This window comes from Diabrotica virgifera, chromosome 3, assembly GCF_917563875.1.
Source record: "Diabrotica virgifera virgifera chromosome 3, PGI_DIABVI_V3a".
Lineage (NCBI taxonomy): Eukaryota > Metazoa > Arthropoda > Insecta > Coleoptera > Chrysomelidae > Diabrotica > Diabrotica virgifera.
In genome coordinates, this window is record NC_065445.1 from 244,281,790 (window position 1) to 244,295,298 (window position 13,509).

At 33.0% G+C, this 13,509-nt stretch overlaps 1 protein-coding gene across 1 annotated transcript in view; it reads left to right on the plus strand.

Moving 5' to 3' along the window:
- LOC114336740 (zinc finger protein 260-like) overlaps nucleotides 1-13,233 on the plus strand; it is a 30,706-nt gene extending 17,473 nt beyond the window's left edge. Inside the window, exon 3 of the mRNA XM_050647287.1 lies at nucleotides 10,458-13,233. Coding sequence (XP_050503244.1) covers nucleotides 10,458-12,268 — 1,811 coding nt within the window. The 3' untranslated portion in view covers nucleotides 12,269-13,233. The remainder of the gene's footprint in view (nucleotides 1-10,457) is intronic.
- The last annotated feature ends 276 nt before the right edge of the window (nucleotides 13,234-13,509 follow it).

The window sequence follows — 13,509 nt, forward strand, 5'->3', positions numbered from 1 at the left end:
ACAATAGTGCACACAAAAAAAATTACAGCCCTTTGAAGTTACAAAATGAAAATCGATTTTTTTTTCATATATCGAAAACTCTTAGAGAATTTTTATTGAAAATAAACATGTGGCATTCTTATGGCAGTAACATCTTAAAAAAAAATAAAGTGAAATTTGTGCACCCCATAAAAATTTTATGGGGATTTTGTTCCCTTCAACCCCCCAAACTTCTGTGTACGTTCCAATTAAATTATTATTGTGGCACCATTAGTTAAACACAATGTTTTTAAAACTTTTTTGTCTCCTAGTACTTTTTCGATAAGCCAGTGTTCATCGAGATATTTTGAATATTTGTCGAATCCACCACATATTTGTATATGGTTAAGTACGATTATAGACCTGTTAATAATATCTGAAAATGTATTTATAATTTACATTTTTAGGTATATTTTGAAAAAGAAGTCGCATCTCGATAAAAGGTGACTTATCAAAAAAAGACTAAGAGGCAAAAAAGTTTTAAAAACACTGTGTTTAACTAACGGTACCACAATAATAGTTTAATTGGAACGTACACAAACATTTGGGGGGTTTAAAGGAACAAGATCCCCATAAAATTTTTATGTAAATATATTAAATAAGAAGCCGCATCTCGATAAAAACTGGCTTATCGAAAAAATACTAAGAGGCAAAAAAGTTTTAAAAACGTTGTGTTTAACTAATGGTACCACAATAATGAATTAGTTGGAACGTACAAAAAAGTTTGGGGGGGTTTAAGGGAACAAAACCCCCATAAAGTTTGTATGTGGTGGACAAATTTCACTATAATTTTGTTTTAAGATGTTCTTGCCATAAGAATGATACATGTCCATTTTCAATGAAAAATCTGTAATAGTTTTCGATATATTGAAAAAAATCGATTTTAATTTTGTAACTTCAAAGGGCTGTAACTTTTTTTATGAGCACATTTGTACTAAGGTAAGTTAGGTTCAATCGAACTATTTTTGACCCCAGAATGTGCGGTATAATTTATGACCATTCTTTTCGGGACACCCTGTATAACAAATAAGAAAAGGTAGGTACCTATAGATTTTTAAAAATATAAAAGCCAATGTTATTTTTTTAATAAGTTAATTGTAGAATAGTATAAAGTAATTGTTAAAAATATTCGTAAAAAATTACCAATAATTAATATCAACATAATGTACCATCAATTTATTAATTGAATCGGTCATTTAAAAAACAACATGAGTCACATATTCCTAATTTTACAGAAGAGCAAAGAAAACTAACTATATAGTCGAAAGATGGATGAAATGGATGACATCAAAATTCAGAGTTATATTGTAGTTTTGTTCCTAATGTTTTTACTGGACTGGTGTCGTTTTTGCACACAACGTTTATCTTTAAGGAGTCTATTCCTCTCAAAAAGTTAGTTTCTGAAAATTGTGGACTTTGCTGTTTTTGAAATGACCGATTCAATTATAAGTAATTAGATATTATTTTTATTTATGAAACTATTGTTACAATTTTTTAAAAAAGTAGAAGCAAAACAAACATTCACATCATTCGAATAAGCACGAATTTATATTAATAACGAATGACTTTTATTTTACTATGCAGTTCACAAATTATGTATTCCAATATTAACTTACTATACATACATTTATTATCTGCTAGATTTACTTAGGTCCATTTTTCAGATGTAAAAATATCTAATAAACGCAATATTGATTAAATAAAAATAAAAAAAGTAAAGTTTGGTATGGGATTCGAACCACGATTATCCACGTCCGAAGACCAAAGACCATTTCCCGTCACCACCCGCTCCAACTGTCAACACATATTACTCGATAAAGTGGGATATTCACGTCGTCGATATTCCCCTTAAATTAAAAAGAGACTACCGACCAAATAGGCTCATTTATCTCTGTCGCAACCGTCACCCATTTTAAGATCGCAGGGCGCAATCTAGAGTATTATATATCTATGTAGATATCTAATGCTATAATGGTAGGGGAGCCCAAGCAGGGATTTTTGCAGTTACTCGAGCGCGTCAGATTATCATATGGGGAGAAACGTGGTACCCTGCAGATGTACCTCTGCCATATATTGGCTCTTAACACAGGGGAGTTCGTTTAGGGGGGCCCGAAATAAAAAATATATCCTTAAAAATACTCGAAATTGTCAGATTAAGATAAGGTAAGTTAAGTACATGCAAAACAGTGTATATTTAAAAAATCTGACGATTTGAGCGGGGCGTAAGAAAATTGGTAAGTCACAAAATTTCACAAGAAAAAAAGCGAATATTTCGCGAAATGAATGTCAGATTGAAAAACTAAAAACTACACGTTCAATATTTTTCAAAAATCTATCGAAAGATACCAAACATGACCCCTTACAGAGAGGGGTGAGGGGTAAATTTAAAATTTTAAATACAAATCACGCGATATTTACCAAAATAAACATCAGATCGAAAAACTGTAAAATACACTTATTTAATATTTTTGAAAAATATATCGAATGGTACCAAACGGGACCCCACGCGGAGGTGGGGTGGGGGGTTACTTTAAAATTTTAAATGGGAACCCCCATTTTTTATTGCAGATTTGGATTCTCTGCATAAAAATAAGCAACTTTTATTCGAAACTTTTCTTCGAATTATGGATAGATGGCGCTATAATCGGAAAAAACTATTAATGGAAATGGAAAATTAAATTAAAAAATGGCAAGCGCCCGCTAAAATGGAAAATTTTACTTAACTTTTTTTGGTTTTAGGACCTAATAATCACAACCCAATAGGTCCCCAAAGCGCTCGAGTGACTGCACATTTAGCATACTTTGCTCCCCTACCATAATATGATAAGGCGCTATTGTTAAGGCACCCATATTAAAAGTTCGAGGATTAAGGCGTATCAACTTGCCTTATTACAGATTATGGCACTAACACAGGTTTTATTTGAGTAATTTTTCTGGGCAAACAAATGCATTATCACATGTTAGGACAATATTAAAAGATGGACGGTGCTTACCACCCACACATCCACTCTCGACCACAGCGTGACACAAACTGTCTTGTGACACTCTTGCTAATGCTGAGAGAGCCAAAATCGGAAAAGGTGTAATAACGACAGAGGTGTAATATCTACATTTTAAGATAAGTAAATTAAATGACATTATTCCACAATGAAGACAGCTCCTAAAGAACATGTGAAGTCGGTGTGCGATATGCATAGTGGCCTAACCCACAGTATATGTGGGTTAGGCCAGAATTACGTTTTGAGGTATGTGAATCATTTTAAATGCAAAATGAACTTATGAAGACATCTACCAATCAGTAGCCGAAGGTTGTTTGAGACCCTCAGGCAACAGTTTCCTATGCCACAAATTGAGCATTTTTAGATTAATATATCAATAAAAGCAGCAACATTAAAGTTTGATTTATAGTTTGACGTAGCGTAAACGTAGACGCAACGGAAACGTAAGAAACGGACTGGAAACGTAAGAAAATATTATGTCAATTTATAGATCGACGTAGCGGAATTTTTGCGCATGAGTAGAAAGAGTAAACAATGACTTAATTCTAATTCAACAACATAGCCTATAAATTATGCGAACAGTAATAAACAAACTTTGTGTTTATTTATTTATACTTGTACTAGTATTTATTATAATATTTATCTGTTTTGTGTGTTACATGGATTAGGAAATAAACGAAGGTATGCTCCTTGGTGCCGCATGCCATGGGATGTCCAACTATTTTGTTTCATTTCCTGGTCTTTAAAATGTTTATTGGATTTACCTATCGTATAATATGTGTATATAACCCCAAATTAGGCTAATAAACAACTCGTATTTATCTGAAATATTGAAATGACTATGATATATTTGTATTAAATTAATAACTTTACACCCATTGTATTAACAAATAATTAACAAAATTCGAATATGTTGATAAACAACTTTATCTTTACAACTTTGATGAGGGCGTGTCCACTTTGGGTGACAGAACAAAATTCTTCCTTTTGCTTGGCCAGACGTAAGAAACGCACTGTAAAAGATGAAAGTTGGTGAACTCTTCCATTCCGTTACGTTTCTTTTACGTTCCGTCACGTTTCTCTTACGTTCCGTCAGGCGCTTGCGTTCATCTATAAACACGAGTACACAAAATTCGGTGTTAATCTTTTCCAGTGCGTCTCCGTTGCGTCTACGTCTACGCTACGTCAAACTATAAATCCAACTTAAATCTTCGGATTAACAGGGGCCTACGCCTACACAACCTACAATATACTCATACTTGGCTAGATGGCGTTGTGTCGATTCACAGTGTCATTTAAAAGTAGTATAAATAGGAATAACTTTTTCACAATGTTTTTCGGTTTTTTTTATTTAAATGTGTTGAGGTAGGCATTAACAGATCATAGAGTTGACTATTCCGGGTATAGAAGAACACAATCTTCTAAAACACATCTATGTCATGTTTTACTTCTGCTGACTTACATTTTATTATACAGTAAAACCTGCCACATCCGGATCAATGTGGAGACCGATCGGTCCGGATATGAAAAAATCCAGATATCAAGACCATTTAAAAATATGTAGCTGTAAACAGCCTGAAATAGTGCGGCAGATTCGTGCAAATATTATAAGAATTGTGCATTTAATGCTAGAAGCATATAATTTGAACTACATATACTACACATATAAAGGTACAAAATTAGATAGGTACGACGCCATCTCAGATTTTACCTTTTACAAAACTGGCGGGTATTCAAAATGGCGACGATACATATGTGACTAATAGCACGATAACTTTTGAACGAAAAGTCCGACTTCAACCAAATTTGGTATATGGGTTATTTTTTTGGTGTATAAGATCGAGCTCTTGAACCGGAAGAATCGGTTTACCAGAAGTTGTGTTTTTCTTGATTTTTAATGTAAGAATATGTTGTTCTTTTTTCAATTCTTTCACCTTGTATATATTAATTTTTCAAAAAGGTAATACCGGCATTGAAAAGAGCGTAAAAATATTTTTTAGGAAATATTTCGAACTTTTCAGTTATGTTAATTAACATTTAATAAATGAATAACTTATCTTCACATGTACCTATGTGCGGCAGACTCTTGCAAATATTATAAGAATTATTGTGCATTTAATCGTAGAAGCATATAATTTGGAACACATATACTAAACATACAAGGGATCAAATTTAGATTTGAGGCCATCTCAGATTTTGCCTTTTACAAAAATGGCGGGCATTCAAAATGGCGACTATACATATATGACTAATAGCACGATAACTTTTGAACGAAAAGTCGGATGTCAACCATATTTGGTATATAGGTTCTTTTTTTGATGTATAAGATCAAGGTCTTAAACCAGAAGAATCGGTTTACCAGAAGTTGTGTTTTTCCTGATTTTTGATGTAAAAATATGTTGTTTATTTTTTCAATTCTTTCACCTTGTATATATAAATTTTTAAAAAGGTAATACCGGCGTTGATAAGTGCGTAAAAATATTTTTTAAGAAATATTTTGAACTCTTTAGTTATGTTAATTATCAATTAATAAATGCATAACGTATCTTCACATATACCTATGAACCTATGTGTGCCAGATTCGTGCAAATAGTATAAGAATTATTGTGCATGTAATGGTAGAAGCATATAATTTGGAACACACATACTACACATACAAAGGTTCAAATTTAGATATGAGACCATCTCAGATTTTGTCTTTTACAAAAATGGCGGGCATTCAAAATAAATCTGCCGCACATAGTAGATGTGAAGATATGCTATGCATTTATTAAAGGTTATTAACATAACTAAAAAGATCAAAATATTTTCTAAAAAATATGTTTACGCTCTTTTCAATGCCGGTATTATCCTTTTGAAAACTAATATATACAGGGTGAAAGAAGTGAAAAAACAGCAACATATTTTTACATAAAAAAAAAACAGTAAAAACACAACTTCTAGTAAACCTATTCTTTCGGTTCAAGATCTCCATCTTAGTCATCAAAAAAAGAACATTGATGCCAAATTTAGCTGAAATCTGATTTTTCGTTCAAAAGTTATCATGCTATTAGTCACATATAAGTTTAGTCGCCATTTAGAATGCCCTCAATTTTTGCAAAAGGCAAAATCTGAGATGGCCTTATATCTAAATTTGAACCTTTATATATGTAGTACATGTGGTCCAAGTTATATGCTTCTACCATTAAATGCACAATAATTCTTACAATATTTGCACGAATCTGCCGCACATAGGTACATGTGAAGATACGTTATGCATTTATTAAATGGTAATTAACATAATTAAAAAATTCAAGATATTTCCTAAAAAAATATTTTTACGGTCGTTTCAATGGCGGTATTAACTTTTTGAAAAATTAATATATACAGGGTGAAAGAATTGAAAAAAAAAACAACATATTTTTACATAAAAACCAGGAAAGCACAACTTTTGGTAAACCGATTCTTCCCGTTCAAGACCTCGATCTTATACATCAAAAAAAGAACCTATATACCAAATTCGGTTGAAATCGGACGTCTCGTTCAAAAGTTATCGTACTATTAGTCACATACGTATAGTCGCCATTTTGAATGCCCGCCATTTTTGTAAAAGGTAAAATCTGAGAAGGCCTCACATCTAAATTTGAACCTTTATATGTGTAGTATATGTGGTCCAAATTATATGCTTCTATCATTAAATGCACAATTGTTTCACATATCGGCTGCACTAAAATTTATACAATAGTCTATAGCGTTTTAGGCATTTAATATTAGGACTAAAATACAGTACATACATACATTACATAGATAAATACATACATAAAGGTAAAATAAAAACCTAAACATTATAGAGTTTTTAAGTTCTTTCTCACAGAATAACATTAGTTTTTGAAAAACTTGGTTATTTTCAGCTGTTTTCCACTCTGTACACGTTTTTTTTGAAGCGATGTCAGTATCACGTCACTTGCACGAGTATTTTTTTTTTAATTTTGAACGTAGCACAGCAGAGCTTCGACTAGTTTTTGAAAAACTTGGTTATTTTCAGCTGCTTTCCACACTGTACACTATGGTGGGTCGAAAAACAATAATGTTTCATTTTTTAATCGCTATACCGCGGAAAACTTGCCTTTGGGGTATATAAGTAAAATGCAAAGTAAAATAAAGTTATATATTGAACCCTCAGCTAGCGCATCACACTTAAAATTTAGTTTTTTTCAGAAATCAAGACATTTTTCAATTATTTTTACAATCTTTAGCCAATAATATTTGAACGTGCTGTAGTGAAAACTGTTTAGTTTTGATCTTTTAGTTTGATCTTAGTTTTTATTTCCAAACAACTTTTCATAATAAGAATTTTCGATATTGAGAGCAATAAAGGTACTTTACTCTTGAACGAAGTTCATATTTTTTGACATACCTCGTATAATATTGACAAAATTTGATATCTGATGATTGAATCTTAGTTTTTAGAGCATTCAGAACTTTTTATAAAGAATAACTTTTTTTCGTAAAATGAATAACAAAAAAGTTTCCCATATGTTTCCAATTTAAGTAGACACGCTTATATGTATAATCTTAATATTTCTAATTATAATTCATCAAAATTTCCCACATAGGAATTTATTTCACTACGATTAAATAATGAAAATTTTTTGATATCACAGCTTTGCATTCTCAGTTAAGTGTCGTTTATGAAACAACTGACATTAGTGATAAAGAAATACCCAGAAATCTGGGTATATAACTATTGGTTTAAACAAGTCGATGTGTGAAGTGGTCAAGTTGTGTGAATTAGTAGATGCTAACTATAGGGCTTTTCATCGATTGTCATTTGTTTCGAGCTTTTGTCATGTGTCACATAATATTAATATATCTACGTCATACGTTATGTTATTGGTATATACAATAATACAAATCCAAGACGTATGGCGTAGATATATTAATATTATGTGACACATGACAGAAGCTCGAAACAAATGACTGTGAATGAAAAGCCCTATTCCAGCCACCATCAATGCATCAATTGATCGAAGTTTTTCAGTATTAAAATGCATTAGAAGTTTTACAAGAAATTCAACAAGCGAAGACAGACTTTCTAAGTTAGCCCTATTGTCCATTGAAAAAGACTGCATTCAACAATTATCAAAAGTTGATAGGAGAATAAACCTCGAGTATAAATAAGTGTCATATTGTTGAAAGTTGTGTGTTATGGAAAATGCCTCAGAATATATATATATTTTTTAAATAGAACTCTTCTTTAGGAAACCAAGCCCGGAGTGAGAACTCAAGGCCTGAGCAAGCAATACAGATCAATGATAGGTCACTAGTCACTAGAAATAGCGGGAATAGAGTGCCTCACGCATTGATCGGAGTAGGATTTAGTGTATGAGTCCTTGTACCCAGGACGTCTCACATAAGCACTTTGCTGATAGGGAGCCCCTATAGCGTATCAGAGTGTTATCAGGATATTTTTATATCTTTATTGAATCGCTTCCCCTTTCGAAAAAGTCACCGCACGCCACCGGTTTTATGTCATCCCATGCTTTGACCACCCATATCACCACATCCAACATGTACACTTTTTTAGAGTCTCCGTAACGTTTTCTCATTCATCCATTCCAGCAATAAATGCCGTCAATAACTTTCATCGATAGACACATTTTATAGATTCTATAACACCTTGGTCCCTAGGCTGACAGAGGGAAGTCACATTTGAGGGCAAAAAAGACACTTTATTTCGACATCTTTAGTTCTTCTGGGTAGGGATGAGAGGGTGCGTTGTCCAACAGCAGGACTACCTTTCTCGGTAGATCCCGACGGTAGAACTATCCGGATATGGGGAGGTCCGGGTGTAACCGGTTCGGATGTAGCAGGTTATACTGTACCCATTTTAATTTGATTATTGCATTCATTTTCCCTTTTACTCAAGTCATTTATTTATGTTAATATACAAAAGCACTTACATATGTCAAAAATTGGTGTACAACTTTGGTTCACAGATTAAAAATACAAATACAAAAACACAAGGCATAATCTGGGTTCCTAAGAATAAACAAAGTACAATTCAACAATTCACAACCCAGTTCCAAACATTAAAGTTAAAATTTAAAAATTCATCACTGCTGTAAAATGCTTTAATAATGCGAAAATTCTTTAGTGATTTTCTAAATTGTAAAATTTGGCAATTCAGTAATTTCAGTAGGCAGCTTGTGGTAAAATGTTACAGCATTAGGACAGTATTAAGGTATGCTTATTCCTGGTTTCATGTCGGTGTACATCCTCACGTCTTTGATGACAATCTATATTTTGTTTTACATAAACAATTTTCTCTAGAATAAATAGCGAAGGCAGAGTTAGTATGTGCAGTGCAACAAATGCTTGCCGACATTCTTTCTGATAGGACAGGCCAGCAATTATCCTTACTATTCTTCTCTGAATACAAAAGACATCTTTGGCTCCAGCACTGTGATCCCATGCCAAAATTGCATAGCTGATGTGTGAATGACACAGTGTAAAATAGGCCTGTTGTAAAGTGAAGTGAGATACACACTCTGAAAGTGTTTTAATCAGAAAAGTTACAGTTCCTAACTTAGCAACAAGGGACCTTGTATGAGCTTTCCAACATAGTCCTACATCCAAGTAAACCCCCAAAAATTTTATTTGTTTGCATCTCCGGATGTAAGCTGTCTTGTTGAAAAAATCAAAGACTGGGGTTTATTGAGGTTTAGAATCAACATACCATTGCTGCAAACCATTGTTCTGCCTTATCTTGTGCTCGTTTTGATGCCTCCATTGCTGCATTACAATCTCAATCTTTGCAGGTAATAGTAGTATCATCAGCAAGAAGAGTAAATGAACTGCTAAGGTCTTTCTGTGGAAGATCATTAATATAAATTACAAATAAAAGTGGTCCCAAAATTGACCCTTGAGGTAGTCCGATATTTATAGCTCTCTCTGCCGACCTCATTTTAACCACCTGCACACTCTGTTTTCAATTGGAGAGATAGATGGAGATCATTGCTAGGCTACTATCTCCAAACCCATATCTCTCCAATTTCCCGAAAAGCAGTTCATGTGAAACACAATCAAAAGCTTTGCTCAGGTCGCAGAATGTAGCCGACAAATAGCAGCTCTGCTCAAAAGCCTCTTCAGTCTTCATCACTAAGTACATAATGACTTTTGTTCTATTTAGACCCCTTCTAAAACCAAACTGACTATTTTGTAAACAAATTATTGGATTCAAAATACTTAATAATCATTGCTGCCATACATTTCTCAAATACCTTTGATATTAGAGGAAGGAGTGATATTGGCCTATAATTGGATGGGTCATCATTGTTACCCTTCTTATAAATCGGTACCACCACTGCTTTTCTGGGCAGATCAGGAAAGATGCTTTCCTTTCACTTTTTATTTACACTTTTACTCAAATAATTACATTATAATTGGTTTGTATTTTAGGTTATGTCCAAAATGAAACTAAAATGGAAGTTATGGAAAAGCTCATTGAAGATTCATCTTACAAAGGAAATGATATGAGTCGACAAGCAGAAGGAAAAACACTAAATAAAAACATGAAAATTACGACTGGAAAAAAACCTTATAAATGTAAAATTTGTTTTAAGCAGTATTCTCACCCAAGTAATTTGAAAACACATTTGACAGCGCACACTGGGGAAAAACCTCACAAGTGTGAAGTTTGTTGTAAGCAGTATTCTCACCTAAGTAATTTGAAAAGACATTTGAGAGTGCACACTGGAGAAAAATACCACAAATGTGAAATTTGTTTTAAGGAGTTTTCTTACAAACATATTTTGAAAATACATATGAGAGTACATTCTGGGGAAAAACCATACAAATGTAAGATTTGTTTTAAGCGGTTTGGTTTGGCAGGTCAATTGAAAAATCATTTGAAAGTGCACACTGGGGAAAAACCTTACAAGTGTGAAATTTGTTTAAGGCAATTTAGTGAAGCAGTTAATTTGAAAAATCATTTGAGAGTGCACACTGGGGAAAAACCTTTTAAGTGTGAAACTTGTTTAAAACAGTGTACTACTGCTAGTGATTTGAAAAAACATTTGAGAGTGCACACTGGGGAAAAACCTTACAAGTGTAAAATTTGTTTTAAGCAATTTAGTGAATCAAGTTCTTTAAAAAGTCATTTGAGAGTGCACTCTGGGGAAAAACCTCACAAGTGTGAAATTTGTTTTAAGCAATTTAGTGAAGCAGGTACTTTAAAAAATCATTTGAGAGTACACACTGGGGAAAAACCTTACAAGTGTGAGATTTGTTTTAAACAATTTAGAAACGCAGGCCATGCCAAAGAGCATTTGACAACACACACTGGAGAAAAGCCTCAAAAGTGTAAAATTTGTTTTAAACAATTTAGTAGAGCAAGTTATTTGAAAAAACATTTGAGAGTGCACACTGGAGAAAAACCTTACAAGTGTGAAATTTGTTGTAAGCAGTTTGTTCAAGCAGGTAATTTGAAAACACATTTGAGAGTGCACACTGGGGAAAAGCCTTACGAGTGTGAAATTTGTTTTAAGCAATTTAGTGAATCATTTACTTTGAAAGCGCATTTGAGAACACACACTGGGGAAAAACCTTATAAGTGTGAAACTTGTTTGAAACAGTGTATTACTGCTAGTGCTTTGAAAACACATTTAAGAGTGCACACTGGGGAAAAACCTTACAAGTGTGAAATTTGTTTTAAACAATTTAGTACCGCAGGGCATGCCAAAGAACATTTGAGAACACACAGTGGAGAAAAACCTCACAAGTGTGAAATATGTTTTAAACAATTTAGTCAAGATGCTTATTTGAAAAGGCATTTACAGATACACACTGGAGAAAAGCCGTACAACTGCAAAATTTGTTTTAAGAAATTTAATCAAGCGAGTACTTTGAGAAATCATTTGACAGTGCACACTGGGGAAAAACCTTACAAGTGTGAAATTTGTTTTAAGCAATTTAGTCGAGTAGGTAATGCTAAACACCATTTGAGAACACACACTGGAGAAAAACCTCACAAGTGTGAAATTTGTTTTAAGCAATTTACTCAAGCAAGCAAATTGAAAAGACATTTGAGAGTGCACACTGGGGAAAAACCTCACAAGTGTGAGATTTGTTTTAAGCAATTTAGTGAAGCAAGTACCTTGAAAAATCATTTGAGAGTGCACTCTGGGGAAAAACCTTATGAGTGTGAAATTTGTTCTAGGCAGTTTGCTGTGAAAGGTAACTTAGAAAAACATTTGAGAGTGCACATATGAAAAATGGCTGGCATTTGATGTAGCATATGACTTGAAACAACATATCCCACCTCCGCTCAAAGAGTGTCATAAGTCAAAAAAGCAAAGTTTCGAGAAAACGACGTTTAAAGTTTGTCCTACATTTTCGGGTTTAATTCAAAAACTATTAACATTAAAATACATAATAACTATTTTAGTCAGTTACAATGGTTTTTGAAGCTCTATAAAATAGCGTATTAAGTATATTAAAAATATTTTAAATAAATTTTTTTTTTGAGTTGTGACGCTATACAGACAAAATAACGAAAAATTTACTAAATATTATTTATTAAAAGTGACACTTGCAGTACTTGCAGACTTATACTTTTTAGTGGTGTAACTTTAAATGCAAGTAACAACATTAAACACAAAATACTGCAAAAAGATAGATAAATAAGTGATAAATGTGTCACTTTTCTTGAGCACATACGCAGATTGTTTTGAATAAAGTATTCACATATACTGTCTTAACTCGACACACGACGCTTTATACACATCTTAGATGAACAAATGCTTTGCACAAGTCGATATGTGACACTGTTTGTGTTCGGTGCGTCGTTGATTTTGGATAATCGTATAATGACACTAGTGTCATCTAACGATAAATAGTTGACCACAGACGTGACACTTTGTGAGATAGGAGTTTATAGTTTTCTTAATCTGTTGATGCAATAAAACCGATTGTAAAATTTTTTGAGTTATGACAATCTTTGAGCGGAGGTGCGATATAAGAAGGTGAAACTAGACTAAGATGGAGATGACACCTAAAGAACAAGAAATGTGTATTTTGGTGTAGTATTACATAAATCAGATTTTACTTTTGTGAGTGTTTGTCAGAACTTTCAATCTGGGAAGCAGAGTCAGTATCTTTGGGATGTTCAAAAATTTGTTTTAAATTAGGTGGAAAGCTACTTTTGTAATATGCAATATAATTATATAATATCAAAGCGTTTTATTCATACAGTCGATACAGTTGATCCGGTGGTCTATCTATTCTTTTAACCAAGCGATCCCGCGCATGTGACAGACAAAGATGGCTAAACCACTCAATCGTTAATATTGGTGTTATATCTCGATGCACAGAGCGGCCCATACCTTTCCTAATCTATTAGCTATTATATCTATGCCTTCGAAGTTGTTTGAAACGGAAATTTTGGGCGCGGAACTATTATCAGTTGTTAAGACGTAATATTTTGAATATAACATTTTTAAACATAAATTAA